Source organism: Cynocephalus volans, chromosome 8 (genome assembly GCF_027409185.1).
Source record: "Cynocephalus volans isolate mCynVol1 chromosome 8, mCynVol1.pri, whole genome shotgun sequence".
NCBI lineage: Eukaryota > Metazoa > Chordata > Mammalia > Dermoptera > Cynocephalidae > Cynocephalus > Cynocephalus volans.
The window spans coordinates 16,914,583-16,942,125 of record NC_084467.1 but is presented as its reverse complement, the minus strand read 5'-3'; the positions used below and the strand labels follow the sequence as shown (position 1 = coordinate 16,942,125).

Genomic DNA, 27,543 nt, shown 5'->3' with positions numbered 1-27,543 from the left:
CATGGACAGTCTAGAGAGTTGTTCTCATGGGGTTCTCTTGGCAGGGGGCAGTGGGCCCAGGGTCCAGGTGAGCCCAGAGAGGACCCAAGTACATGAAGGCCGCACCGTCAGGCTGTACTGCAGGGCCGCAGGTGTGCCCAGTGCCACTATCACCTGGAGGAAGGAAGGGGGCAGCCTCCCCCCACAGGTGAGAAGACCCACCCCGCAGGCACACAGGCTCAGCAGAGTCCCAGCACTGGCCGTCTGCCCTCCTCCTCTCCCCCATACCCCATCTTCGCCTCTCTGGTCCCTTCAATTCCATGATGGTGGCCTACCCAGATATGCACCTGGCAGGTAGCCCCTGCCAGCATCTTTGTGGCCCACTTCTGTCCTCTTTGGTGCCCCCACTGAGCTGTAATACTGGCTCTGTGCCTGCCTCCACCTTTTATGCCTCCCTGCCCACCCTCACTGGCTAGCTCCTGCCAGGCTGGCTTGTGGGTGGCTTAATCTTCTCACTGCACGGCAGGCTCGGTCCGAGCGCACGGACATTGCCACACTGCTCATCCCAGCCATCACGACCGCTGATGCTGGCTTCTACCTCTGCGTGGCCACCAGCCCTGCAGGCACTGCCCAGGCCCGGATCCAGGTGGTCGTCCTTCCAGGTGCGGGGCCTCTGGGGGCTAAGGGAATGGGAAAGATAGGCCAGGGCTCCCCGAAGACCTGCTTACCCCTCCCTCTGGCCCCAGCTCCAGGTGCCAGCTCACTGCCAGTCAGGATTGAGTCCTCATCACCTTCTGTGACCGAAGGGCAGACGCTCGACCTCAACTGTGTGGTCACAGGGTCAGCCCCTGCCCAGGTCACATGGTACAAGCGAGGGGGCAGCCTGCCTCCCCACAGCCAGGTATGTGGTCCATGGGCCTGTGGCTGGGGCCCCAGGGGTCAAGGGCTCTGGCTGGGCCTGGGCCTGTGCCTGTGCCCTGCTGGAGGCTGCACACCGCACCCCACTCCCCACCAGCAGGGTCCAGTCTTACTTCCCTCTCTCCCCAGCTTCCGGCATGGGGTGGCTCCAAGCAGAGCCAGTAAGGGTTTGATGAGTGAATCGCTGAGGCTCAGAGGGAGCAGAGACGACAGCCCCCACCCCTGTCCTCACATACTTCTGCCCCTATCTGGCCCAGGTCCACGGCTCCCGGCTGTGGCTCCCCCAGGTGTCGCCAGCTGATTCTGGAGAATATGTGTGCCGGGTGGAGAATGGGTCAGGCCCCAAGGAGGCTTCCATCATCGTCTCCATCCTCCACAGCACCCATTCGGGCACCAGCTACACCCCAGGTGAGAAGCCGGGTGGGGCTGGGCAGGGGCTGACCCCTAGATCTCCCCACTGCTCCTGCGAAAGGTGCCTGCAGTCTGTTCAGTGGCATCAGGACAGAGGGGACATCCCAGGCAGGCTTTGACCCTCCACTACCTGCTTGGGGAAATGAGGGAACTGAAGGTGGAGGCAAAGTTGGTCCAGTTTACCTGGGGCCGCATGAAAGGATACTGTTTCAGAATTTGTCAGAAATTGGCAGAGTGTCAGGGTTGAACACTGAGTTGGGAGTCAGGCTGACCTATGTTCAAATCCTGGCTCTGCCCCTCATCAGCCTTGAACTCGTTATTTTGCCTTTTGGGAACTCAGTTTTCTCATCTGCGAAATGGGACGATACCACCTACCTGCTTGATCATGGTGTGGTTTACGTGGGCTGGTGGCAACAGAAAGTATTGGTGAGCACATGGTAAACACTCTAAAGAAGAGGATTGTATCATGAGTGTTGGCACGCTTGGACAGTAAAGGACTCTGGTTCCCTGCTAGCCACAGCAGCTCCTCCCCAAGAAGTCATGGGTGGGTAGATGGGCCCTGACCTGGGAGCTTGAGGTTGAGAGAGAAGAAGGCACACTGAGCTGGCTGTGCTGAGGCAGAAGAGTGTGCTCTCTGCCCCAGAAAGGCCTAAAATCAGCGCTCCAAAGTTAGGGCCTAGTCATATGCCAGGGCCCTCTGCCCCAGGGCTGCAGGCTGGGGTTCAAGAGCCCTGGCCTCTGACCAGCCCTTCTGTGCCCCAGCCCCTGGCCGCACCCAGCGCATCCACATCGAGTCCTCCTCTTCACACGTGGCGGAAGGGCAGACCCTGGATCTTAACTGCGTGGTGCCCGGGCAGGCCCATGCCCAGGTCACGTGGCAAAAGCGCAGGGGCAGCCTCCCCGCCCGGCACCAGGTACAGCAGCCCCTGAGGCCAGTCTACTGGAGGGGTTGGATAGGGCTGCACCGACACCTCCCAACCTTCCCCATTTGTACTCAGACCCATGGCTCGCTGCTACGGCTGCACCAGGTGTCTCCTGCCGACTCAGGCGAGTACGTGTGCCACGTGGTCCTTGGCTCTGAGCGCCTGGAGAGCTCCGTTCTGGTCACCATCGAGCCCTCTGGCTCCATCCCTGGTGAGTGACTCCCAGTAACATGGAAAGATAGAGGAAGTTTAGAGCCTTCCAGAGTGGTGAAGTCCAAGTGACCCTTGTTGCCGACTGAGGGCAGGGGGGCCCACACTGGAGCTGGCCTCTGGGCCCCACCCAGGCAGAGCGCACTTGTCTGAGTAATCTGCCATCTCCCATCATGCTTCTCTCTGGCCACATCCTTCTTCAGGCTTCTAGTCCTGCCTCCTCTTTCTCTCTCCTAGCCTCAGCTGCCCTCAACTCTCTCACTTCTTTGCTGCTCTCTGCAAAGCTTGGCCCATGCCCTGGTCCTCCCATTAGAGCAGCTGAGCTGAGGACATCAAGCACAGACCACCAAATCCCCCGAAACATGGGCCTGGCCTTGGAACACAAGGATGAGCTTGGACAGTTCCACTCTCTCTTCTGGGGAGCACCTACTACCCTCACCCTTGTCCCCACAGCCCCAGGACCCGTCCCAGCAGTCAGGATTCAGTCCTCCTCCTCCACGGTGGCTGAGGGGCAGACCCTGGATCTGAGCTGTGTGGTGGCAGGGCAGGCCCATGCCCAGGTCACATGGTATAAGCGTGGGGGCAGCCTTCCCACCCGACACCAGGTATACGGCACCAGGAACATGGGAGGGGGCCATGGACAGTGGGTTGTAGGGGCCCCAGCCCCTGGGCTAAGAAGCCGACAGTTCCCAGCTCAGGGGGCAGGTGTGGGGGTATCTCTGGTTGCAGGAAGCCCCCTTCACACACCCCTGTCCACGGCTACCCAGGTCCGCGGCTCCCGCCTGTACATCTTCCAGGCCTCACCAGCTGACGCAGGGGAGTACGTTTGCCGGGCCAGCAACGGTGTGGAGGCCTCCATTATGGTCACAGTAACTGGGACCCAGGGGGCCAACTTTGCCTACCGTGAGTGGGGCCACCAGGCTGGGCTGGGATACAGACAGAGGATAGGCTGGGGCAGCTTTAGAGAACTGGACTGACCAATGACACTTTATCCCCCAGCCCCTGGCAGCACCCAGCGCATCCACATCGAGTCCTCCTCCTCCCATGTGGCTGAAGGGCAGACCCTGGATCTCAATTGCGTGGTGCCTGGGCAGGCCCATGCCCAGGTTACATGGCACAAGCGTGGGGGCAGCCTTCCTGCCCGGCACCAGGTAAGGGACTGGAGGATGGACAGACCAAGAAGAAGAGGAGGGTTCCTGGGTGGTAGAGGTCAGTAGCACTGGGAAGGGCAGAACCCCATCGCACACGTGTGTAGTGCAGTGGTTAGAACCCAGCACCTAGGACCGGCCAGCCTGGCTGTGAATCCTGGTTGTACCACTTATTGTGACTTTGGGCAAGTTACTTACCCTCCCTGTGCCATAGTTTCAGCATCTATAAAATGGTGATAATAGTACCTACCTTACAGAATTGTTAAGGATAAGTTAATTAATACATATGCAAAGTGCTGAGAGCTCAGGCTCATAGAAAATGCTATGAGCTATTATTACTTGTACCATTGCTATTATTACTACTGTATTTTATAGAATTTAGGATAGCTCTGATTACAAGATGCACCTTTATTTTATTTACCAGTAAGAAAAAAAGCTTCCATTTATAATTATAAGATTATACACTGTAGATGCATCTTAACTTCGGGGACATTAAAACATGTGTCTTAGAATTGACAGAATGTGGGATTGGTGTGTGCCCAGTTCATCGGGCCCCTCCTGCCTACCGCCCCACTCCTGAGACCGATCTCCCCTTCCCCACGACTAAGCAGGATGGGGAAACTGCTCCAGAGCTAATGGCCAGGCCTCGGGTCAGAGAGTGAGGTGGGTTGTAGGTTACAAGCGCAGGGGTCCTTTGAGGGCTCCCTCTGACCCCACTCCCATTCTGGCTAGACCCACGGCTCACTGCTAAGACTACACCAAGTGTCCCCTGCTGACTCGGGCGAGTACGTGTGCCGTGTGGTGGGTGGCTCCGTACCCCTGGAGGCTACCGTCCTGGTCACCATTGAGCCTGTAGGCTCTGTGCCTGGTGAGTAGCACTGGGGAGAGCAGGACTGGGGGCCCAGCCCAGGGAAGCTCCCTGTTCGAGCAATGGCAGGGCCTGGAGGCCAAGTCTCAGCCTGTCCCCCCCATGAGGCCCCCACTCACACCCATCTCTTCTCCCTTCCCAGCCTCTAGGACTGACCCTCTGTTCTCTGTCCCCAGCACTCGGGGTCACCCCCCCAGTCCGGATCGAATCGTCTTCCTCACACGTGGCTGAAGGGCAGACCCTGGATCTGAACTGCCTTGTTGCTGGACAGGCCCATGCCCAGGTCACATGGCACAAGCGTGGGGGCAGCCTCCCTGCCCGGCACCAGGTAGGAGGTGGGGAGCTAAGGCAGGGCCTGTAGGACCCTCATAGCTGCAGTAGAAAGAGCATAGGCTTTGAATGCAGGCGTATTCGTTTTCAGACGCTGCTCTGCCACGTGCCTGCTATGTGACCTTAGGCCAGTCACTTGATTCCCTGGTGCTCAGTGTCCTCTTCTGTCAGATGGGCTCTCACTGCCTACCTCACCTGCCCCACGGCATGTCAGTATATGCTGGTCCCTCCCTTTTCCTGGGGGCCATCTCAGCAGTCTCTGGCATGGCTAGGGTGGCAGGCTGGACCATCCTAATGCTGGGGCCAGGGAATAGAAGGGTCATGAATGATGATTCCCCTGGAAGAGCTTTTGTCAAGCTCCAGGTGTCTGGGCCAGGAGAGGGGCCAGGGAAGGGAATAAGGAGCCTGGCTGCAAGCCCCAGGGCCCTGTCTCCTCCCTCCTGCCCCTCCCAGGTTCATGGCTCAAGGCTACGGCTGCCCCAGGTGACCCCAGCTGACTCTGGGGAGTACGTGTGCCGCGTGGTCAGCAGCTCGGGCACCCATGAAGCCTCCGTCCTCGTCACCATCCAGCAGCGCCTCAGCCCCTCCCACTGTGAGTGTCTCGGAGCACAGCAAATGGTAGGAGGCTGCTAGGGGCCCACCCCACCCTCCGCAGCTCCCACACGCTACCTTCCATCTTGCCCTCCCAGCCCAGGGCGTGGTATACCCTGTCCGCATTGAGTCCTCCTCTGCCTCCCTGGCCAATGGGCACACCTTGGACCTCAACTGCTTGGTTGCCAGCCAGGCCCCCCACACCATCACCTGGTACAAGCGTGGAGGCAGTCTGCCCAGCCGGCACCAGGTAGGGAGTCAGCAGGCAGGGTGCCCGGCCCTGACTGGAAGTCGGGGGATGGGAGGCTCTCAGCACCTCGCTCTGTGCTCATTCATTCACTCAACAAACATTGAGCTCCTGCTGGACGGGCCCTGATGGTACTGAGCATACAGAAATAAGTCCTCCTGACCTCAGTTGGATCCACTCACTCATTAGATTTCCCTGAGAAGCTGCTCCAGGCCAAGTCTTGTGCCTGGCACTGCAGGTCCCACAAGGAATAAGACAGGCATCTGTCCTTAGGCAGCTCACGGTGTAGAGGGCAAGGCAGACATGCCGAATGAAAACGCAGTTTAATAGCAGTCCCAGCAGGGCACCGGGGCAACATGGGAGGCCTCAGCAGGCGTTCTGGAGAGGTGATGGGTGGGAACAGTACCAAGACCAAAGTACCATCCACCTCAGCCCAGAGACAGGCCGTGCACTGTGCCGGGAGCCTCAAGAAGGCTGCTGAGAAGGCAGGGGCCCAGCACAAGGCAAGGCAGGGAGGCTCCAGAGTCCAGGGGGCGGCGGTAGCAGCGGTGCCCGAGATGTGGGGGCACTGCCCACACCCACTGACACCTGCTCCCTTCAGATCGTGGGCTCCCGGCTGCGGATCCCTCAGGTGACTCCGGCGGATTCAGGCGAGTATGTGTGCCACGTCAGTAATGGTGCCGGTTCCCAGGAGACCTCACTCATCGTCACCATCCAGGGCAGTGGCTCCTCCCATGGTGAGAGCACAGAGGGCAGGGGGTCCCCAGCAAGTGGATACATGGGGAGGCAGAGGGGTGCCTGGCACTGTCACTGTTGTCTCTGTCACTGTTGTCTGACTCTGGCTGCATATCTGTTCTCCGCTGTCCCCAGTTCCCAGTGTCTCCCCGCCAATCAGGATCGAGTCCTCATCCCCCACAGTAGTTGAAGGACAGACCTTGGATCTGAACTGTGTGGTTGCTGGGCAGCCGCAGGCTACCATCACGTGGTACAAGCGTGGGGGCAGCCTTCCCTCCCGACACCAGGTACAGGGTGGAGCCATGGCAGTGGGAGTGGAACCCTGGTCTCCTGGGGTGGGCAATGCAGGGACAGCCCCATGGGCTCCTCCTCTCATGCCATGGAAGCCCCAGCAGACTGGGCCCTGGGAAGACAGAAGGCAACCTCAGCAGGTCTGACAAGGGAGGCTTGTACCAGCTGGTGAGCCCAGGGCCCCTTGACTCCCTGTCCCTCTCTTTCCCATCTGTCCCCCAGGCCCATGGCTCCCGCCTGCGATTGCACCAGATGTCTGTGGCCGACTCGGGCGAGTACGTGTGCCGGGCCAACAACAACATTGATGCCCAGGAAGCCTCCATCCTGGTCTCGGTCTCCCCCAGCACCAGCAGCCTCCCCGGTGAGTCTGACGGAGGCCCGGGAAAGGGGCAGGGAGACACAGGGAACAGTGTTCCCCAAGGAAAGGGATATTTGGGGTCAGTTTTCAGATCGGGATGGTGGTCAGGGCAAGGGCTCTGCCAAAAGGTGCCCAGGTTCAAATCCTGCCTATACCACTAAGAAACTTAGTGAGTTATGCTCTCCTCTCAGCCTCAATTTCCTCATCAGCAAAATAGGGACATTGATCATTCCAACCTCATAGAGCTGCACTGTCCAAGATGGTGGCCTCTAGCCACATGTGGCAATTAAAATTAAATAGAATTTAAAATTCCATTTCTAGGGTTGCCTGGTTAGCTCAGTTGGTTAGAGCGCAGTGTTGTAACACCAAGGTCAAGGGTTCAGATCTCTGTACAGGCCAGCCACCAAAAAAAAAACATTTGTTTCTAACATTACAGGTGCTCACTAGCTACATGTGGCTAGTGGCACTGTCTTAGAGAATGCAGATAAAAGAACATTTCCATTGTCACAGGAAATTTATGAATTTCGAAAGATTAAATGAGTCACTATATATAAAATGCTAGAACGGTGCCTGGCGCACTGTAAGTGCTTAATAAGTGTTAACTATTATTATATACCCTGGGGCTTGGGGTTTTCTGTGGCTGAGGAGCCCACCATCCCAGTCCCCAAGTCTGACTGTGGCCACGCCCCAACTTGCTGTTCCTGTGCCCTAGTCCCTGGCAGTGCTGTGCCCATCAGAATTGAGTCGTCATCTTCACATGTGGCCGAAGGGCAGACCCTGGATCTGAACTGTGTGGTCCCTGGGCAGGCCCATGCCCAGGTCACATGGCACAAGCGTGGGGGCAGTCTCCCAGCTCACCATCAGGTACGTGGCAGGCAGGAAAGTGTGGAAGGGCTGCTGGATGATGGTGCCCTGGCTAGCTCTGCCCAGGAAGGAGGGCTGGGAGCCCCTGGGGGGTGTAGTGCCTGCCTGGGTCAGAGGTTAGACCCTGGCCCCAGGCCTTCATGGACTCCAGGTTGGCATCTTAGTCTGCTCTTCTGTCTCCCTGTCCTGTCCTTGCTCAGGCCCATGGCTCACGGCTGCGGCTGCACCAGGTATCTCCAGCTGACTCAGGAGAGTACGTGTGCCGCGTGGTGGGCAGCTCTGGCTCCCTAGAGACCTCGGTCCTGGTCACCATTGAGCCCTCTGGCTCTAGTGCCGTCCATGTCCCTGGTGAGGGTCCCTACAGTGGGGCTGGGAGGTTGGAGAGGAGAGAGGAAGGGAGGAGACCAGCTGGCAGAGCTGGAGGAAGGAAATGCTTTTTGGCATTTCTGGAAAAAACTGTCCCTGTGATCCCAGAATTTTGCCTCCTCCTATCCCTGCAGTCTCAGCACCAAGAAGCCAGGGCAAGTGGGTGGCTCCTGTTCATCTTGAGGTCCTGGGAGCACAGGCTTTGGAACCTGGCACCTGCGGGCTTGGTGCCAGCCCCAGTGTCCACTTCGCCTCTCCGTGTGTCACTGTCCTTGTCTGTAAAGAGGGACTGTAGAGCTCTTGCACTGTACTATCTAAGCACAGAGACAATTCAGTGAGTTCCCGAAAGCCTGGATCTGCTTCTCTGGGGATATTGGAGGGTGATGTGAATGATACCCCCAATAAACACTTTTATTAGTAGTAGTAGTAATATATTAGGGAAAAAACATAACACATCACATCTGTCCTTATTTCATGTCTGTAATGGGGCTAAGTGTTGAATGTCTTTTTAAGTGAACCAATTGAAAGGAAAATGCATGATAATTAGTAGTTCGGGGGCACATACTGTCACAGAAATCATGACAGCATGTGAGTTGCTAAGTAATAAACATGACATAGCACTTCCTTGGTGCTGGGCCCCGTTACATTGACTCATACTAACTCATTCCATCCTCACGATGGCCCTTTGAGGTAGGCGGGATGATTCTCTCCATTTTATGGATGGAGACACTGAGACACAGAGAGGTGAAGTAGCTTTCCAAAGGTCACACCACAAATGACTGGCAGAGCTGGGATCTGAACCCAGGCAGCCTGGCCCCAAAGTCTGGGTTCTCAGCCATATACTACTCAAGCTTGAGAAGTGTTAGGGACCTGTGAGGAGGTGCCGGCCCCAGTGGTGCTGGGAGCATGGGAGAAAGATGAGATGGTGGAGGCAGGGCTGGGAGGCTGAGGCACCTCCACCCCCACCCCCCATACCCCTGCAGGCTGTCCCCGCTGCTCAAGGCCTGAGTGGAATGGGAAGGGAGAGAAGCCACTCCCCAGGCAACCTCTGGCTGAGCATCTGAGCTCCCAGGAGAGGGGCTGGGGACACAGGGGTGGGAGTCCCAGCTCACTGACCTCTCCCTGTGCCCCAGCCCCAGGCGGAGCTCCACCCATCCGAATTGAGACCTCCTCCTCTCGAGTGGCCGAAGGGCAGACCCTGGATCTGAACTGTGTGGTGCCCGGACAGGCCCATGCCCAGGTCACGTGGCAGAAGCGTGGGGGCAGCCTCCCTGCCCGGCACCAGGTAAGGGAGCTGAAGAAAGCCGGGTGCGCCCCTCCTTCCCACCCCACCAGTCTTGCCTGAATCCGGTCCTGAAGGGGAGGTGGGCCAGCACCCGGGGCGTGGGGAGAATTGCAGCAGGAAGTCACTGGAGTCAGGAGGTAGAGAGCAGGCTGGGCACAGCACAGCCACCACTGGCTCACAGCACCATGGTGCAGAATAGAAAAGGACATCTGTTACTCAACAGACTTGACTTCCTCCTACTGGGAAATAATGTCACAATAGACAGATACACCACCTTGTCTAATGTCAAAGAGAGGCACTTTGACAGGACGCAGCCTACATAACTGCGTGGCAGTCCCGGGGTACTGGTGCCAGAGGCTTTGGGCATCGGAAGGCCTTGGCCACGGGCCTCCCAGCTCACCCTCCGTACTCTCGCCCCCACCTTGGCCAGGTCCACGGCCCCCTGCTGAGGCTAAACCAGGTGTCCCCAGCTGACTCTGGCGAGTACTCATGCCAAGTGACCAGCAGCTCGGGTACCTTGGAGGCTTCTGTCCTGGTCACAATTGAGGCCTCCAGCCCAAGTCCCATTCCTGGTGAGTGACAAGAGCAGTGGGCAATGCAAGGGCACAGACCTTGGGCCCCTCCCTGGCCTTGCTCCTTCCTGCTTTCCCAGCAGGGCTTGTACAGTTGCCCTGGGACATGGGGTTTTCTGTAGCTGAGGATCATCGCCAACCCAGGTGTCCCCAGATCTGACTAGGCCAAAGCCCCGACTAGCGGCTTCTGTGTTCCTAGTCCCTGGTGGTCCTCCTCTCCCTCCCCGCAACCAGTGGGAGCCCAGCCTGGGGTCTCAGTACGACATCTTAGTCCCCAGGGAAGGAGACCCTTCTTAGGTCAATGGAGCTCAGCCATGTCAGCCACCCTTGAGCTGCTACACCTCCCAGAGGAAAGTTGGCCTTAAGTGCTACCACCTCAGGTCCTGCCTCACCCCCCAGCAACTTAGCCTCTCTCACCCACCCCCTGTGCCCACAGCCCCAGGACTGGCCCAGCCCATCCATATCGAGGCCTCCTCCTCACACGTGGCTGAAGGGCAGACCCTGGATCTGAACTGCGTGGTGCCCGGGCAGGCCCATGCCCAGGTCACATGGCACAAGCGTGGGGGCAGCCTCCCTGCCCGGCACCAGGTATGGGGCCAGGATGGGGAGGATGCCAGGGCAGGCAAGGTCCCATCTGCACTTTTCTCGGCACCCCACACCTCGTGCAAACTCCAGCCTGCTTGGGGGCTACAGGGGGTAAAATCCACTTCAGGGAAGAGTTCACCAGCCTGGGAGTGGAGAGACCTGCGTTCTCCTGGTTCTGCTGCTGAGCCGTTTCCTGAGCCTGCTTCCTTCTCTGTAAAGTTAGTGGGCTGGACTTCTAGGATTCTGTGAATGAAGCATCCTCCATCCCCAACAGCTGGAGCCTTGAGCTCAGGAGACCCGAGGAGAACTCTTAGTACATCCTGACTTCGGGACTTGCCCAGTCCTGAGTGCTTTGCCCTGATGACTTCCCCCTCCTCCCTCTGACAGATGCATGGCTCCCAGCTGCGGCTCCACCATGTCTCCCCGGCCGACTCTGGCGAGTATGTGTGCCGCGTGGCTGGCAGCTCAGGCCCTGAGCAGGAGGCCTCCTTCACAGTCACAGTCCCACCCAGTGCGGGATCTTCCTACCGTGAGTGTGGCAGGTGCCCCGAGCAGGGGGAGGAGGGGCGGACCCTGCAGCTGAGGCAGGGCCTGCATGGGTGCTGAGCCCAGCCTTCTGCCCCCACGCCCCCAGGCCTTAGGAGCCCTGTCATTTCCATCGACCCACCCAGTAGCACAGTGCAGCAGGGCCAGGATGCCAGCTTCAAGTGCCTCATCCATGATGGGGCAGCCCCTGTCAGCCTGGAGTGGAAGACCCGGAACCAGGAGCTGGAGGGTGAGCTGGGCAGGGTAGGCAGGCTAGAGGCAACTGTCAGGACATGGCAGTCACCACTCTGGTGATGCGTGGCAGAAGGTGGGGGACCACACCAAATTCATTGTGTGACCCTGGGTAAGGCCCTTCCCTTCTTCGGGCCTCAGTGTGCCCATCTGTATGGTGAGGGGGCTGGACCAGGAGTCTCCAAGGATTCTTTTACCTTCTTCCATCTGCAACTCTGTGGCTGGACATATCCAGGCCGGAGGGGTCAGGGGCATGGGGCAGAGGGACACCAGCTAGCAGCACCAAGGTATGAGAAGAAGGGCCAGGTCGACTCTCACTGACCCTCACCTCCTGCGATGCCACCCCACAGATAATGTCCACATCAGCCCCAACGGCTCCATCATCACCATCGTGGGCACCCGGCCCAGCAACCACGGTGCCTACCGCTGCGTGGCCTCCAATGCCTACGGCGTGGCCCATAGCGTCGTGAACCTCAGTGTGCATGGTGAGGGGCCGACGAACCCATGAGGCTCTGCCTTCCTGTTTCCAGCCCTGATCCTGAGCTCAGAACCTCCAGGTTTAAATCCTGCCTCTGCCACTAACCCCCTCTTGGACATTCTTCCTCTCTGAGCCTCGGTTTCCACATCAGTGCGGTGGCGACACTAGCACCCACCTGGAAGTTACTGAGTGGGGGGCTGTGACAGAGTGTATAACCAGCAGAGCTCTGCATGTGTGTCAGGAGTTTTTGTTCCTCTGGGCAGGGCCCCCTACGGTGTCCGTGCTCCCTGAGGGCCCTGTGCGGGTGAAAGTGGGAAAGGACATCACCCTGGAGTGTGTCAGTGCCGGGGAGCCCCGCTCCTCTGCACGTTGGACCCGGATCGGCAGCTCTTCCAAGCTGGAGCAGCAAATGTATGGGCATGTGGACAGCCATACAGTGCTACAGGTGAGGACAGAGCTGTGTCATCTCTGAGTCTAAGGCCCAGTCCCGGGCCCAGCCTTCAGAAGGTGCTGGGGAGAGAATGGTGGATGGGCAGGTAGGTGATGAGTGGGTGGGGGGGGAATGGGTAGTGGGTGGCGGGCAGAGCGGAAGGTGGGAGGGAAGAAAGAAGGAAGGTGGAAGAAGAGAAGGAAGGAAGGAAGGAAGAATGGGAAGGGTGGACAGGTGGGTTGATGGCCAAGTGGATGGGGGCGCTAATGGGATGTCATGAGGGTGACCCCTCCAGAAGCCACATAAGAGAGCTAAACAAAGGGAAGCATCCAGGAAAGAGGCAAAATCAAGCCAGAGCTGGGGCCTGATGTCAACGTCTCCATTCAGCACCCACATAACCCACCTCCTTGGTTTCTTCCAGATTTCATCAGCTAAACCAGCAGATGCGGGCACCTACGTGTGCCTAGCTCAGAATGCACTAGGCACAGCACAGAAGCGGGTGGAGGTGATTGTGGACACGGGCATCGTGGCCCCAGGGGCCCCCCAGGTTCAGGTTGAAGAAGCCGAGCTGACCGTGGAGGCTGGACACACGGCCACCCTGCGCTGCTCAGCCACAGGTGTGGCCAGGGGCTAGCACCCAGGGCTGGCAGAGCAGTGGTGACCTGGGTCCTCAGTTATAGATGCCGGAGATCTGAAGATGATATCATGCCTGGGGGGGTGGGTACAGGGAGACTTTGCTGCTAGCATCTCCCAGTGATGGCTGAGGTGCCCATTTAGTGGCCCCCGTGGAGGGGCAGGATCACCCAGGGCCCTTCCCTGCCACCCCCACCCTCAGCTGGTCCCCAGGGCAGCCCAGCGACCTCTCTGTCTTCTGCTCTACTCCACAGGCAGCCCCATGCCCACCATCCACTGGTCCAAGCTGCGTTCCCCACTGCCCTGGCAGCACCAGCTAGAAGGCAACACACTGATCATCCCCCGAGTAGCCCAGCAGGACTCGGGCCAGTACATCTGCAATGCCACTAGCCCAGCCGGGCATGCTGAGGCCACCATCGCTCTGCACGTGGAGAGTAAGGCACTCATCCCCTCTCCCTGGGCCCCCCTCTCTAACCTAACATGGAGGTCTGAGTGCCCCCACCAGGCTTCACCCTGGACAGAATCCCACGAACCCCATCCGGAGGGCCCCATGCACCTCTGGGACCAGCGCCTGACCTTGTCTGACATCCTCATCCCCTCCTGGGACCTTTGCCCTCTTCATCCCCAGTCCTCTGGGCTCCCTGTTCAGCTTCCTTCATCCTTTGTCAGGTAGCCTGAATCCAACTACCTGCTGCCATCCTGACCTCTGCCTTTCCCCACCCTGACCTCTGTGTGCCCCCACCCCAGGCCCTCCGTATGCCACCACAGTCCCAGAGCACACTTCAGTGCAGGCCGGGGAGACGGTGCAGCTCCAGTGCCTGGCTCACGGGACACCGCCACTCACCTTCCAGTGGAGCCGTGTGGGTGGCAGCCTCCCTGGGAGGGCAGCTGCCAGGAACGAGCTGCTGCACTTTGAGGACGCGGTTCCTGAGGACTCAGGCCGCTACCGCTGCCTGGTCACCAACAAAGTGGGCTCAGCCGAGGCCTTTGCCCAGGTACTCGTCCAAGGTAAGCAGCCCTGGCTCAGGATGGGCAGAAGGGGATCAGCTTTCCTCCAGGCCCTTCAATGACCCAGCCTGGGAACCCACACTTGGGGTCCTTTATCCCTCCTGGAATGCCCTCCTCTCCCCTGTTCTCCAAGGCTGGAGGCAGATTTGCCTCCTCCAGGAAGACCCTCGATGGATCGCTATGTTCTCAGCTCCTCTGGCTCTCCTTGCCACTTCCCTCCCTTGACACTGACCTTGCAGTGCCAGAGGAAGATACTGTGTTTACATAAATGCCCCCTGCCTGTCTCTCCTGCCAGACAGCAAGGATGCTCAGGACTGCTGGGTAGATGGTTGATAGGGACAACTATGAATGAGTGGCAGGTAGTGCCCACCCCCATCATGCCCAGGACTTCAGTAGATCTCCAAAGAATCCAGCATCGCCATGGTCTTCTACAACAATGGTACAAAGCCAGACAAGGGCTATTGGACATGAAATTCTAGAAGCAGCAAAGCATATAGCCCACAGACAAGAACCTGGACTTGAGTCAGAGAGACCTGGGCTCAAAGCACAGCTTGGTCACTTGCTAGCTGTGTGGCTTTGGCCAAGTCATTTAACCTCTTTGAGCCTCAGTTTCTTCATCTATGAAGTGGCGAGAACAACGGCAGCCACATAGGCTGAGTTAGAGATATGCAGCTGTAAAGCCCGTGGCTTGTAGGAGGCACTTAGTAAATGGCGATGACAGCATCCCATCCATCCCCTGCATGTGTAAGGTGTCTGCACACCGGCCAAGTCCCTGGATTCTCTTATTTTGGACTGCAGCCAGAATAGTCTTCTTGTCCTTCCTTAAAATGTCTGAGTCCCTCTTGCTCTTGCCTTGGGCTGCCCTCCCCACACGAAGACCAGGAGCTGTGGAAGGCGGGCAGGGTGGTGGGGCTCTGGCCCAGTGCTGCACAGGCCCTTACACATGTTGACAGAATGACTGCACAAGTGAGCAAATGAATGAATCTGCCACAGGAAGTTCTTTTCTCCCTGCTTAGAGAGGCAACCAGGAGAAGAATGTCCCTTGAGTGTTGGTGTGGGGATTTCCTGGGTCCCTGGGGGAGTGTCAGGGACATGACACACACAGATATACAAAGAACCTCATACATGTCCCCGCAGGTCCCTCCGGCTCTCTCCCTGCCTCCTCCGTCCCAGCAGGATCCACACCGACCGTGCAGGTCACACCTCAGCAGGAGACTAAGAGCATTGGGGCCAGCGTTGAGTTCCACTGTTCCGTGCCCAGCATCCGGGGCACCCAGCTCCGTTGGTTCAAGGAAGGGGGTCAGCTGCCTCCTGGCCACAGCGTGCAGGATGGGGTGCTCCAGTGAGTCAGGGTGGGGGCGGGACCAGACCTGGGCACCCTGGCTCGAGGCTTACAGTGGGGCTGCATTACATACCTGCACTATGAGGTTCAGCATAAAGCAGTGTCCTTGGGCCACTCACTTTTCCTCTCTGAGCCTCAGTTTTCGCAGCTGTACAATGGGTTATATAAGACTGAAATGAGATTATCTAAAGCACTTAGCACAGTGTCTGGCGATGGAAGAGCTTCAGTAAAATGTGGCCCATGTCGTATTACTGCTGATAGTGGAGGGAAGAAGAGAACAGGCTCCAGGGCCAGATATATACAGATGACCCCAGATCTCAGCTCTGCCACTTGATAACTACTGTGATCTTGAGCTCTAGACCATAAGTTCTTTGTCTAAAATGGGTGTGCTGCCCCCCACCCTGCCTGCCTGCCTCGCACGGTCATTGGGAGACTAGAAGTTGACACTGTGTGCTGATCTATGTCAGCTTTTTAACTCTCACGCAATTGCAAAGCTTTCCCATCAACTAGTTGTTTTTATTCCTTGATGTCTTATATTTTCTTTACAGAATCCAGAACTTGGACCAGAGCTGCCAAGGGACATATGTTTGTCAAGCCCATGGACCTTGGGGACAGGCCCAGGCCAGTGCCCAGCTCGTTGTCCAAGGTAGGAAGATGCCTTCAGGCCTCTGCTAAGAGCAGGGGACAGAGATGAAAAGGGGAGAAGAGCGCAGGACTCAGACCTTGTTCCCCAAGAAGCCCCCTAAATGTGGGAGAACTAAGAGTATTGTCCAGTTTTACCCTGCTTGTGTCTAGCATAAAGTAAGGGGGCTTGATAAATATTGCAAGGGAGGGAGGAAGACGGGAAGGGGTTGGAGCGAGTGGGTGCTCAGACAGACCCGTGAGGAATGAGTCCGAGGACACGTGAGTAAAGGAATAAGTAAAAGAACAAACCAGTGAGTGTGAGTGCATGAACAAGCACGTGACGAAACGAATGAATGAATGCCTAGGACTCCAGTGCCCACCTTCTGCTGTGCTGTCCATGGCCTCCCTTGGGCCGGGCCAATGGTGGCCAGCCTCACTGTCCCTCTGCCTCCCTCCTCCCCTAGCCCTGCCCTCAGTGCTCATCAACATCCGGACCTCTGTGCAGACCGTGGTGGTTGGCCATGCCGTGGAGTTCGAGTGCCTGGCACTGGGTGACCCCAAGCCTCAGGTGACGTGGAGCAAAGTTGGAGGGCGCCTGCGGCCTGGCATCGTGCAGAGTGGAAGCGTTATCAGGATTGCTCACGTGGAACTGGCTGACGCAGGACAGTACCGCTGCACCGCCACCAATGCTGCCGGCACTACGCAATCCCATGTGCTGCTGCTCGTGCAAGGTGAAGGCTGGCAGGGACCTTTGTTGGGGGATGGGAGCTGGGCAGGGACTTCTCGTGCTGCCATCTCCTGCCCTGCCTGCTTCCCTCTTCCTTTCTGCTCTCATGGGAGATTTTCTTTTATGTGTTCATAAGGGACAAGTTTCATAACAAGTGGATGAAAGTGAGTGTTCCCCTGGGGCAGGTTGGAACTTACAGGGAAATAGCCATGCCATGGGGCATCAGGAAGAAAAGAGATGCTGAGTCCCCCACTACAGGGAGTGCCTGCTCTGATTGACAGCCCAGTCTAATGCAAAGACATAACATGAACACAAAACAGACTAACAGAGTAAAACAAGAACCACAGATGCAGGGCAGACACAAACACTGTGTTTTCTTTAAAGGCAATTCCTTTTTACCTCAAATCCTATGACTTGTCCCCAAACCTAGTCACCCATATGCCCTAGTGCCCCCTTTTCAGGTCCCCAAAGGGCTGCACAATTGTCTGCTCATGTGTGTCAAAGAGGTCAAGCGGACCCATCCCTGCCCAGTTCCATCTGTGCCACCAGGAATGAGCAGCTACTCTCCCCTCTAAGCCACAGTTTCCTCATCTGTAAAATGGGACATAGTGCCCCCTTCAAGGGATAGTGTAAGGGTTAGAGGAGTCAGGGCACAGGCTGGGCACACAAATGGGGGCTGTCACTGTGTTGATGGCCTGTGTCTCCTTCCCACTCTCAGCCTTGCCCCAGATCTCAACTCCCCCAGAGGTCCGTGTGCCTGCTGGCTCTGCAGCTGTCTTCCCCTGCATGGCCTCAGGCTACCCCACTCCTGACATCACCTGGAGCAAGGTAAATACTGGGCAGGGGACAAGCAGGCATGCCTCCAGGGCCGGTACCAGGATGGAATTATCTCAGTGCCCTCAGGATCTGGCATACACTTGGCACAAAGTAAATGCTCGGTGTTTGGACCTGGGCCTGTGGCAGAGGTGGGGGGCAGGCCCCATGGCAGGTGTAGGCCGAGGCCAGGGTCCTCAGTGCTGGTGCGTTTGCAGGTGGATGGCAGCCTGCCACCTGACAGCCGCCTGGAGAACAACATGCTGATGCTGCCCTCAGTCCGTCCCCAGGATGCAGGTACCTATGTTTGCACTGCCACCAACCGCCAGGGCAAGGTGAAAGCCTTTGCCCACCTGCAGGTGCCAGGTAAGACAACATCCCCCCTGCAGAATTGACAGTGCCCTGCCCGCTCCCTGGTGGTCATCGTCTCTAACTGTGCTCTCTGCTGGCAGAACGGGTAGTGCCCTACTTCACACAGACTCCCCACTCCTTCCTGCCACTGCCCACCATCAAGGATGCCTACAGGAAGTTTGAGATCAAGGTCACCTTCCGGCCCGACTCAGCTGATGGTGAGCAGGGGAGGAATTGATTTGGGGGGGCTGGCCTGGGGTGGGGGATCTCGTAGAGTAACTTCCATCTTGCCCCCCAGTCTTGCCAGCTCCCTCGGCCCTCCCTGCCCAGGAGCCCCCAGGCCTGTGGGCCTCCTGCCGTGGGCCCTCTCGTACCTCCTCTCTTCTCCATGCTACCTCTGTGACATCTCCCTCTGCCACTGGCACATCAGTGTCCAGCCCTCCTGCCCCATCCTCCTCCCCCGTCTCTGCTCCCTCCTTTCTCTCTCATCTCACCCTCTCCTCTTTCTCTCTCCTCTCTCGCGGGTCCCTGACTTTCACTGTCCAGGCCTCCTTCTCTACTCGGGTGAGTCTCCGCTTCCCTCCCTCCTTTAGTTAGACCCTGCAGTGTGCATGAAGCAAGTTCACTTTCTTTCTGGGACCCTTCTATTTAGGGCTCCAATCCTAGGATAGTGAGAAGGCCCTTGCCGTGTGAAGTGTGCCAAAGGGAGGGACAGGAGTCAAGAGTCGTTCTTGGGGTGGGGATGGCAGGCCCCTCACACAGCTGTGCCCACCCAGGGATGCTGCTCTACAATGGGCAGAAGCGGATCCCAGGCAGCCCCACCAACTTGGCCAGCAGGCAGCCCGACTTCATCTCCTTCGGCCTCGTGGGCGGAAGGCCCGAGTTCCGGTGAGACCCTTGACCTCCCCGTTAACGGGGGAAGGCGGAGCTGGAGGACTGGACACAGGGCTTTAGTCAGGCATATGCTACCCTGGGCTGAGTGATGCAAGTCCAAAGGAGATTCTGGAGCAGGGAGGAGATACGGTTGTTACCCTCGGGGACCACTCGATCTGCTGGAGCAGGCACCGTAGGCCGATCAGGTGGAAGCGGAGCAGCCTCCCACTTGGGACTGCCGCGGGCCAGAATTCATCGCTCATTCGAAAGTTGTTCGCCAACACCTACATGTGCCAGGCACTGATACAGGCGTGAACAAGACAGATCAAGTTCTGGCCCTGGTGGGAATGTATATTCTAGTTGGAGAAGACAAGCCATAAACAAAGAAACAAGGTAATCTCAGGTAGAGAGGGGTACCCAGAGGGACAGTGAAGTCAGGTGCTAGGTTGCAGGACCCTGTAGGCTGCTCTGAAAAAGATCCCAGGGAAAGGACGTGCAGAGAGAAGACCTGGGGAAGGGTCAGGGAGGAGCAAGCTGTGGGTGGGTGATGGGGTGGGAGGACAGGGCAGGAACAAGGACTAGAGCATCCCCAGAGCCCAGACTGCAGGAAATGGTGACGTCCCTCCTCTGGTGCCCCTTTGCCCAGGCTGGGCCCTTTCCCTGGCCCTTCTTACAAACACTGTGTTCACTTTTTCCTGCCCTGGCCCTGCCCCTTGGAGCAGATTTGATGCAGGCTCTGGCATGGCCACCATCCGCCACCCCACACCACTGGCGCTAGGACAGTTCCACACCGTGACCCTGCTGCGCAGCCTCACCCAGGGCTCCCTCATTGTGGGCACCCTGGCCCCAGTCAATGGGACCTCCCAGGTGAGACCTGACTCTTCTCCCTATTCCCAGCCCCCATCTATCCCTGCCCAGCCTCCATCTATGAGTCCTGACTTCCCCACCTCCCCAGGGCAAATTCCAGGGCCTGGACCTGAACGAGGAACTCTACCTTGGAGGCTACCCTGACTATGGTGCTATCCCCAAGGCGGGGCTGAGCAGTGGCTTCATAGGTGAATCCCCTCCCCACCTCCTACCGGGGCCAAGCCTCACGTGACTGGCTGGGAAGACACTGCAGGTGTGCGCCAGGGCTGGGCAGGCTCACCAGCCACCTGCCCCTTGCCCATCTTGCCTGCCTGCCCCCCAGGCTGTGTCCGGGAGCTGCGCATCCAGGGCGAGGAGATCATCTTCCATGACCTCAACCTCACGGCGCATGGCATCTCCCACTGCCCCACCTGTCGGGACCGGCCCTGCCAGGTGACTCCACAGCCACACACCACCGGGCTGTCCCTGGCTGCTGCCCTCAGCGTGGCTGGCCCCCGAGGGGAAGGGGGAGGGCTGAGTGTTCTTGGCCTGACTTCTGGGGGCTGCTTTGCAGAATGGGGGCCAGTGTCACGACTCAGAGAGCAGCAGCTACGTGTGTGTGTGCCCAGCTGGCTTCACTGGGAGCCGTTGCGAGCACTCGCAGGCCCTGCACTGCCACCCAGGTATGTCTCCCTCGCCCCTGCCCGTCACTGTTGCCCTGGGTGCCTGCCTCTGCCCCTTGCTGCCCCTTCGTACACCCCCATCCCAATGGCTGGGGCACTTCCACACTCCACCACTCCTACCCAAGGACGGACCACCCCTGCCAGATACTGGTCTCCCACCTTTGCCACCTGGTGCTCAGCCCGCCCCACCCCCGTCACTGCTGCCGGTAGCTCGCCCCCATCTGTCGCTGTTAAGCAGGTTCTTACCTCTTCTCTCCTTGTGGCCACCCAGGCACTACTTGCCCCCACTGTTACCCAGATGCAGTCTTTGAGGACCAGCACACTCGCACAGAGCCCGTCGCTCACATTCCCCTGTGCCCCCCAGCCTGGCTTCCTCTGGCTGCCCCCTTATGCTGATCCGCCCCCTCCTCCTCAGCCAACCTGGGCAGCCCTCCCAGGCTGGCCTGGCACTCGCTAGCCGAGGTCCCCAGGGTACAATGGGCAGGGCTTTGGCATCAGGGCCCCACGCTCTCCTGAGCCAGCTCGGTGTCCTTCTCACTGGCCCGTATGTCCCCAGAGGCCTGTGGGCCCGACGCCACCTGTGTGAACCGGCCTGATGGTCGAGGCTACACCTGCCGCTGCCATCTGGGCCGCTCAGGGATAAGGTGTGAGGAAGGTGAGTGGAGCCAGACCCGAGACCCCCTGGGTCTCAGCAACGGCCGGGGAAGCTGAGCAGGGCCCTTGGAGGCCACGATGGGCCATGCAGATGATAAGATTATTCCAGAGCCAGAAGATCTGTCACCCGGGCACTGTGCCCAGCTTAAATCCCTTACAAGAGGGCCCCAAAGAGGAGCCCTTTCTAACTGGAGACCCTCCTGGCCTCACCTGCGCTGCTGGGGGTAGGGGCTCATGTGCTGCTATAGCCGCTGTGCAGCTGGTCCGGAGCCTCCAGGGCTAGAGAGCAAGGTGGGCAGGGGCCCCAGAGGAAGGCTGGTAGCTGGATCCCACCAGGACTCTGGTATCCCCCCTGCCCCTGGCTGAGCTGTGGCTGCTACAGGTTTGACAGTGACCACCCCCTCCATGTCGGGCACCGGCTCCTACCTGGCGCTGCCCGCCCTCACCAACACACACCACGAGCTACGCCTGGACTTGGAGTTCAAGCCACTTGCAGCCGACGGAATCTTGCTGTTCAGCGGGGGGAAGAGTGGGCCTGTGGAGGACTTCGTGTCCCTGGCGATGGTTGGCGGCCACCTGGAGTTCCGATACGAGTTGGGGTCAGGTAAGCACCGGGCACCAAATGCAGACAGGCCTCAGGATGCCAAGCTGTGTGCCCTTGTTAGCTCTCCATGTCCCAAGGAGGCTCAGAGGAATAAATTCAGGAGTCAGACCAAAAGAAGCCCCCTGTTCATGCACGTTTTTTCTCTCTGTATGTGACTTTAGGCTAGTCCCTAGACTTCTCTCAGCCTTGAGTTCCTCATTTGGAATACTAGAAGGCTATAGAACGTTTCCCACCTGCTCAAGTCCCTGTATGTGGTGGGGCAGGGCAGGAAGTCCCCTGCGTGCTCAGCCCTGCTGGGGTCCTCCCCAGGGCTGGCTGTTCTGCGGAGCACCGAGCCGCTGGCCCTGGGCCGCTGGCACCACGTGTCTGCAGAGCGCCTCAACAAGGACGGCAGCCTGCGGGTGAATGGCGGACGCCCCGTGCTGCGCTCCTCGCCCGGCAAGAGCCAGGGCCTTAACCTGCATACCCTCCTCTACCTGGGTGGCGTGGAGCCCTCCGTGCAGCTGTCCCCGGCCACCAACGTTAGCACTCACTTCCGCGGCTGTGTGGGCGAGGTGAGGAACAGCCTCCAGAGGACAAGTGGGAGGGAACGTGCAAACCTCTCCTGCAGCCAGTCCCGGGCCTGGGACCTGACACCTCACTCCTGAGCCTCGGCTTCCGCCCCTGTACAATGGGGATAACAGCACCGCATTTGAAGGCTGTGCTGAGGGTTCACTGCATGGATGGACATTCTCCTCTACTTTAGAATCCCACGTTACCACTCAGGCTCCAACATGGGTTCCTAGCTGCCCGCTGCTGTATTCTTCTCTCTGCTGGCACACTGTGCCTCTGCCTTCTGTACCCCTTTAGTCTGTCGGTGTCCCTGTACCCCCAGGTGTCAGTGAATGGCAAGCGGCTGGACCTCACCTACAGCTTCCTCGGCAGCAGGGGCATTGGGCAGTGCTATGACAGCTCCCCGTGCGAGCGCCAGCCTTGCCAGAATGGTGCCACATGCATGCCTGCTGGCGAGTACGAGTTCCAGTGCCTGTGTCGAGACGGCTTCAAAGGTGGGAAAGCCTGCCCAGGGCGCCCAGGGGGAGGGGCACAGGTGGTCAGCGGTACCTCCAGCCCGTGCCCACCCACCTCTGCCCTGGCCCACAGGAGATCTCTGTGAGCATGAGGAGAACCCCTGCCAGCTCCGTGAGCCCTGTCTGCATGGGGGCACCTGCCAGGGCACACGCTGCCTCTGTCTCCCTGGCTTCTCTGGCCCACGCTGTCAACAAGGTACTCAGTCCTAGCTTCTCTCCACTTTCCTCTTGGGGTTCTGAGACTGGACACAATACCCACAGGTGTCTGTGTCCACCAACTGGACCCCATCCTTCCCCGTAGGCTCTGGACATGGCACAGCAGAGTCCGATTGGCATCTTGAAGGCAGTGGGGGCAATGGTATGTACTTGCTGTGGCCAGTGGGTACATACTATGTGGGTTTGTCTTCTCCCTGGCTTTAGTCTCTTAGTGACCTCTTCCAGTTTCTCCATGCCCTCAATTCTGCCCCCTGAGCAAAACAGTTCTGTGAGGGGCTTGCTGGGCACAGATAGGCAGATAAAGAAGAGCACAGCCACACAGAGCTGGGTCCTGCCCCATACTTTCTGGCCAGGTGACCTTGGGTAGGCTTTTGAACCACTCTGACCTCAGTTTCCTTCTCTGTATTCATGTATTCAGTTAACAGACATATATCACGTGTCCATCCTTGCCCTGGGAGCAGTAAATGCTAGATGGACGTGGCAGGACCCTCATTCTCAAGGATTCCACTACCTGTTTAAGAGTCTTACATTCTATCGACTGAGCTAGCTGGTCGTCTCCACTGTCTGTTTAAAAGCAAAGATAAAGGGTGAATGTTTATTGAACTTTTACAGGGACTGTGATAACTCCTTCATAGACATAGCTTTTCTTACTTACCACTGCTATGAGAGGCCGTGGTAGAGTGGTTAAGAGCATGGACTCTGGCGCCAGCCTGCCTGGGTTCAAATCCTAATCCTACCACTTACTAGCTGTGTGACTTTGGGTGAGCCACTTAACCTCTCTGTGCCTCAGTTTCTTCATGTATAAAATAGGGATAAGTAACATCTTTCCATAAGGCTTTGGGCAAAATTTTGTGAGCGAGTAAAATTGTTTAATGTATTTAAAATGCTTAGAACAATGTCTGGTACAGAGTGGATACAGAATGTTAGCTTTTGTTAATATTATATCTAATTCATAGGGTTCTTACAAGGATTCAGTTAAATGAACGGATGTTTATAGCTGTATGTGAAGCTCCCTGCACAGGCACATAGTAGGAGCTTGGTAAATGTTATCCTTACCATTTGGTGGAAAGTGGCAGAGTATCCCCTACCCTTGTAGTTACCGATCCTGCCATGGCCAGTACTGGCCTGTGGGGTGGTTAGAGACCAGATAGGGCTGGAGATGGTAGAGCCACACACAGGATGGACGTTGGAGCCAAAAGGCCCAGGCTGCAATCCAGGCTCCCCGTATCCTGGGCAGGTCACCCACACTGAGCCTGTCCTCCCATCTCTAAGATGGAGAGAACACAAAGGCTCTGAACTGTTTATTGCTGTGGTCTAAGGAGACCAACTGTTCCAGTTTTATCAGGACTAAGGGGTTTCTTGGGATGTGGGACTTTCACAGCAACAGCCAGACAGAACCTGGCAAACAGCGATGGTTGGTCACCCTACATGGATCCTATTGAGTGCATAGAATAAAATAAATAGGATTTCAAAGGAAATCAATTATCCTGAAATAAAGTTATCAAAATATTGTAAAATTTTTCTTATTTGTAATATATATGCTTCTTTATTAACACATTATACAACAAGATCTAGGGCTGGCTGGTTGGCTCAGTTGTTAGAGCATGGTCCTGGTAACACCAAGGTCCAGGGTTTGAAAACAAGATCTAGCGGTGGTCTTAATAGCTATTGCAACTTTGAAATAGTAATAAGCATAAACAGTATTTTGAAATAATTGCAACTATTGTAATGTGATAAGCAAATATTAGTTGACAGAGTCACAGGTCCTGCTACTACCACTTTGGTGTTTCCTACATCTACAACTGAAGGAACTGCTAAATTTCAGTGAGAAGTGAGTGAAAATAGAGACGTAATGTTTTCCCAACCAAGTTCACAGGCCCCCTGCGTCTGTCGACGGTCCCCTTGGGTATCCAGGGATTGCAAGTTCAGAGCCCCCAGCAGTCGTACATGTGGGAACAGTGGTGGGGTCGGGGGTATGCCTGATGCGGAGGAGCAGGTGTCTTACCACCCCGCATTCTCCTGCAGATGCCCCTGGGCAGTATGGGGCCTATTTCCATGATGATGGCTTCCTAGCCCTCCCTGGCAGCATCTTCTCCAGGAGGTGAGTCAGGTTGGGAGGGTCTGTGGGCCCAGGGGAAGGATGGCAATCTGGGACTTCTGTCTCCTCATGCACTCCTACGCCACAGCCTTCCCGAGGTGCCCGAGACCATCGAGCTGGAGGTTCGGACCAGCACGGCCAGCGGCCTCCTGCTGTGGCAGGGCGTGGTGAGTATTGGCACCCGGCCCAGAGTCTCAGGCTTCCTGAGGCAGGAGGCTGCCTTCCTGATGGCCAGGGCAGTAGGGAGAGAAGAAAACAGAGGCTACAGCTTTGGAGGCCTCAGCTCTCCAGGTTGGGGATCCCAGAGACCCTGTGCTTCCTTGGCAGGTGGTGGGAGAGGGCAGCCGAGGCAAGGACTTCATCAGCCTTGGGCTTCAGGACGGGCACCTTGTCTTCAGGTGGGTCCTGGCACCTGACCCTCCCTCTCCCTTCCCTGTCTCCACCCCCTTTCCCCCACTGGCTTCCCTTCTTACCAGCCTCATGGCTCCCCACATGGGAAGCTGCAGCCCCCATCACTCCAGCCACACACCACCACCATCATCCCCACCCCACCCCCAGTCCTGCCCCAGCCCACACTTTCTTGGGGTCTGTTTGACTGCAGCTACCAGCTGGGCAGTGGGGAGGCCCGCCTTGTCTCTGAGGACCCCATCAATGATGGAGAATGGCATCGGGTGACAGCGCTACGGTAAGGGAGCCCAGCCAGGCTCTAGGGAAAGGGGCCCAGAGTTCTAGAAGGGGACAGGACACCCCCACCATGGGCAGGGAGACAGGCATTGGGCTCTGGGGAGACAACTTGAAGCTGGGATGGGGGAAAACCCACCAACCAGAGCACAGACTTCCAGGCCAGACTCTGCTGGGGCAGGTGAGCACCTGTAGGGATGGAGAAAACTGGGCAGAGGGAGGAGGAAGCTGTTTGTGGGGTCAGATTCCCCACCCAGTGGGAGCAGACCTCTCTGTCTGGAGTCTCAATGCCACAGGGACGGGACTCTGTTGTTGGGCTGGGGAGGACGGGATTTGTGGTAAGGGGCCGACCCAATTCCACTGCAGACAGGGCCGTAGAGGCTCCATCCAGGTGGACGGTGAGGAGCTGGTGAGTGGCCAGTCCCCAGGCCCTAACGTGGCAGTCAACACCAAGGGCAGCATCTACATCGGTAAGTCCTGGGCACAGGCCTGGAGCTCCTCCTTGGGGCCAGGGAGGGAACGGGGCTCCGGCACAGCTGGAGCACACCTGGCCTTCCTCACCTCCTGGGCTTCTGGAGCTCTCAGGCCCTCTCCTCTCCCCTCCCCACAGGTGGAGCCCCCGACGTGGCCACGCTGACCGGGGGCAGATTCTCCTCGGGCATCACAGGCTGTGTCAAGAATCTGGTGCTGCACTCGGCCCGGCCCGGCGCCCCGCCCGCACAGCCCCTGGACCTGCAGCACCGCGCCCAGGCGGGGGCCAACATGCGCCCCTGCCCCTCGTAGGCCCCTGCCTGCCCCTACGGACTCCTGGGCAGCGCCCCAGCCCTACAGTGTCGAGTATATTATTATTAATATTATTATGATGAATTTTTTGTAAGAAACTGAGGCAATGCCACGCTTTGCTGCTACCACCCTGGGCTGGACTGGAGGGTGGGCACGCCACCCCCACACACACACACACCTGGGCAAAGCCACAAGGCTGGTGGGTAGGGCAAGTAGGTGCCCCAGAAGGCCATCAGGACTTGGGGTCCGCATGGTGGCTGGGTGAGCCCAGAACTGTCCTTCCCCTCCTCTCCTGATGGAGCCCCCACAGCAGAGTGGGCTGCCCATTTCCACAGCCCCCGGGCAGCCCTCATTCCTATGAGAGCCAGCTTCAGCTTACAACCTGGTGCCTCACCAGCTACGTGAAATGGGAGGGTGTTGCAGTAGCCTTTGCCACCCCCCTCTGCATTAGGAAAGCTCTTTAGTGCCGGGTGTGGAACGAAAGGCAGCTCACCCCTGGGCAGGCAGCCCCTACCCCCACCAGCCCATGTCCCAGCCCCCCTTCACCTCTCCCCCTCACCAGCCAGTGGGGCCACCTGCCCGCAGCAGCCTCCCCCCTCCCACTAAGCTCTCCGGGCTGCATCCCCACCCTCCCTAATCACACAGCCCAGGGCCCCTGTCCTTGGGTGCTGCAAGGGAAACCCCACCCCAACTCTTACCAGGAGCTGCTATAGGCAGAGCCCAGCACTAAGAGGGTCTCCCCACCCCCAATAGGCCACATCCCCCCCGCTCATCTGGAAGTGAAGGCCCAGGGGACATGGGGGGAGACACTGGTGGTCAGAAAGAGTCAGTGCCTTCGGTGGGGGAATCTGGGACTCGTGAATGGGAGGGACAGCAAAGGGATATGACAGCCCCGCCCCATCTGTGGGAGCCCGAGGACCCAGCCTGGGGTAAGCACCCTCCCGCCAGCGGCTCCCAGACTGTGGGGTTGGGATGCCTGGTCTCTGTGTCCCAGAAGGGACCCTCCTGTGGTCTTTGTCTTGATTTTTTCTTAATAAACGGTGCTATCCCCGCCAGGGGTCTTCTGTGTCTTTGACTAGGGATTGACTCATTGGAAGCTGAGGGTAAACTGGGGTGGGGCAAAGCAAGGCAGTTGAGGTCTGGGAGTGAAGCAAGGTCCCCACTCCCTGCCCTT

The 27,543-nt window shown here is 58.0% G+C and overlaps 1 protein-coding gene across 13 annotated transcripts in view; it reads left to right on the top strand.

Annotated features, from left to right (window-relative positions):
* HSPG2 (heparan sulfate proteoglycan 2) overlaps positions 1–27,424 on the top strand; it is a 96,940-nt gene extending 69,516 nt beyond the window's left edge. For 9 of the 13 annotated variants that reach the window (XM_063105573.1, XM_063105572.1, XM_063105565.1 and 6 more), the window contains 52 exons: positions 45–187; positions 506–641; positions 726–880; positions 1,155–1,305; positions 2,071–2,222; positions 2,307–2,442; positions 2,895–3,046; positions 3,209–3,344; positions 3,441–3,592; positions 4,322–4,457; positions 4,634–4,785; positions 5,241–5,379; positions 5,477–5,628; positions 6,227–6,362; positions 6,496–6,647; positions 6,874–7,012; positions 7,722–7,873; positions 8,074–8,221; positions 9,373–9,524; positions 9,955–10,096; positions 10,533–10,684; positions 11,069–11,210; positions 11,316–11,456; positions 11,809–11,943; positions 12,200–12,381; positions 12,788–12,983; positions 13,254–13,433; positions 13,747–14,007; positions 15,145–15,349; positions 15,898–15,995; positions 16,438–16,704; positions 17,419–17,528; positions 17,732–17,879; positions 17,966–18,082; positions 18,411–18,428; positions 18,641–18,752; positions 19,460–19,604; positions 19,693–19,792; positions 19,927–20,036; positions 20,158–20,266; positions 20,823–20,921; positions 21,303–21,524; positions 21,834–22,078; positions 22,399–22,570; positions 22,665–22,787; positions 22,893–22,949; positions 24,833–24,908; positions 24,994–25,072; positions 25,233–25,303; positions 25,507–25,590; positions 25,953–26,056; positions 26,197–27,424. In XM_063105573.1, coding sequence (XP_062961643.1) covers positions 45–187; positions 506–641; positions 726–880; positions 1,155–1,305; positions 2,071–2,222; positions 2,307–2,442; positions 2,895–3,046; positions 3,209–3,344; positions 3,441–3,592; positions 4,322–4,457; positions 4,634–4,785; positions 5,241–5,379; positions 5,477–5,628; positions 6,227–6,362; positions 6,496–6,647; positions 6,874–7,012; positions 7,722–7,873; positions 8,074–8,221; positions 9,373–9,524; positions 9,955–10,096; positions 10,533–10,684; positions 11,069–11,210; positions 11,316–11,456; positions 11,809–11,943; positions 12,200–12,381; positions 12,788–12,983; positions 13,254–13,433; positions 13,747–14,007; positions 15,145–15,349; positions 15,898–15,995; positions 16,438–16,704; positions 17,419–17,528; positions 17,732–17,879; positions 17,966–18,082; positions 18,411–18,428; positions 18,641–18,752; positions 19,460–19,604; positions 19,693–19,792; positions 19,927–20,036; positions 20,158–20,266; positions 20,823–20,921; positions 21,303–21,524; positions 21,834–22,078; positions 22,399–22,570; positions 22,665–22,787; positions 22,893–22,949; positions 24,833–24,908; positions 24,994–25,072; positions 25,233–25,303; positions 25,507–25,590; positions 25,953–26,056; positions 26,197–26,369 — 7,346 coding nt within the window. In that variant the 3' untranslated portion in view covers positions 26,370–27,424. The remainder of the gene's footprint in view (positions 1–44; positions 188–505; positions 642–725; positions 881–1,154; positions 1,306–2,070; positions 2,223–2,306; positions 2,443–2,894; positions 3,047–3,208; positions 3,345–3,440; positions 3,593–4,321; positions 4,458–4,633; positions 4,786–5,240; positions 5,380–5,476; positions 5,629–6,226; positions 6,363–6,495; positions 6,648–6,873; positions 7,013–7,721; positions 7,874–8,073; positions 8,222–9,372; positions 9,525–9,954; positions 10,097–10,532; positions 10,685–11,068; positions 11,211–11,315; positions 11,457–11,808; positions 11,944–12,199; positions 12,382–12,787; positions 12,984–13,253; positions 13,434–13,746; positions 14,008–15,144; positions 15,350–15,897; positions 15,996–16,437; positions 16,705–17,418; positions 17,529–17,731; positions 17,880–17,965; positions 18,083–18,410; positions 18,429–18,640; positions 18,753–19,459; positions 19,605–19,692; positions 19,793–19,926; positions 20,037–20,157; positions 20,267–20,822; positions 20,922–21,302; positions 21,525–21,833; positions 22,079–22,398; positions 22,571–22,664; positions 22,788–22,892; positions 22,950–24,832; positions 24,909–24,993; positions 25,073–25,232; positions 25,304–25,506; positions 25,591–25,952; positions 26,057–26,196) is intronic. The other 4 variants (XM_063105577.1, XM_063105576.1, XM_063105574.1 and 1 more) reach the window with 1 other exon arrangement.
* The last annotated feature ends 119 nt before the right edge of the window (positions 27,425–27,543 follow it).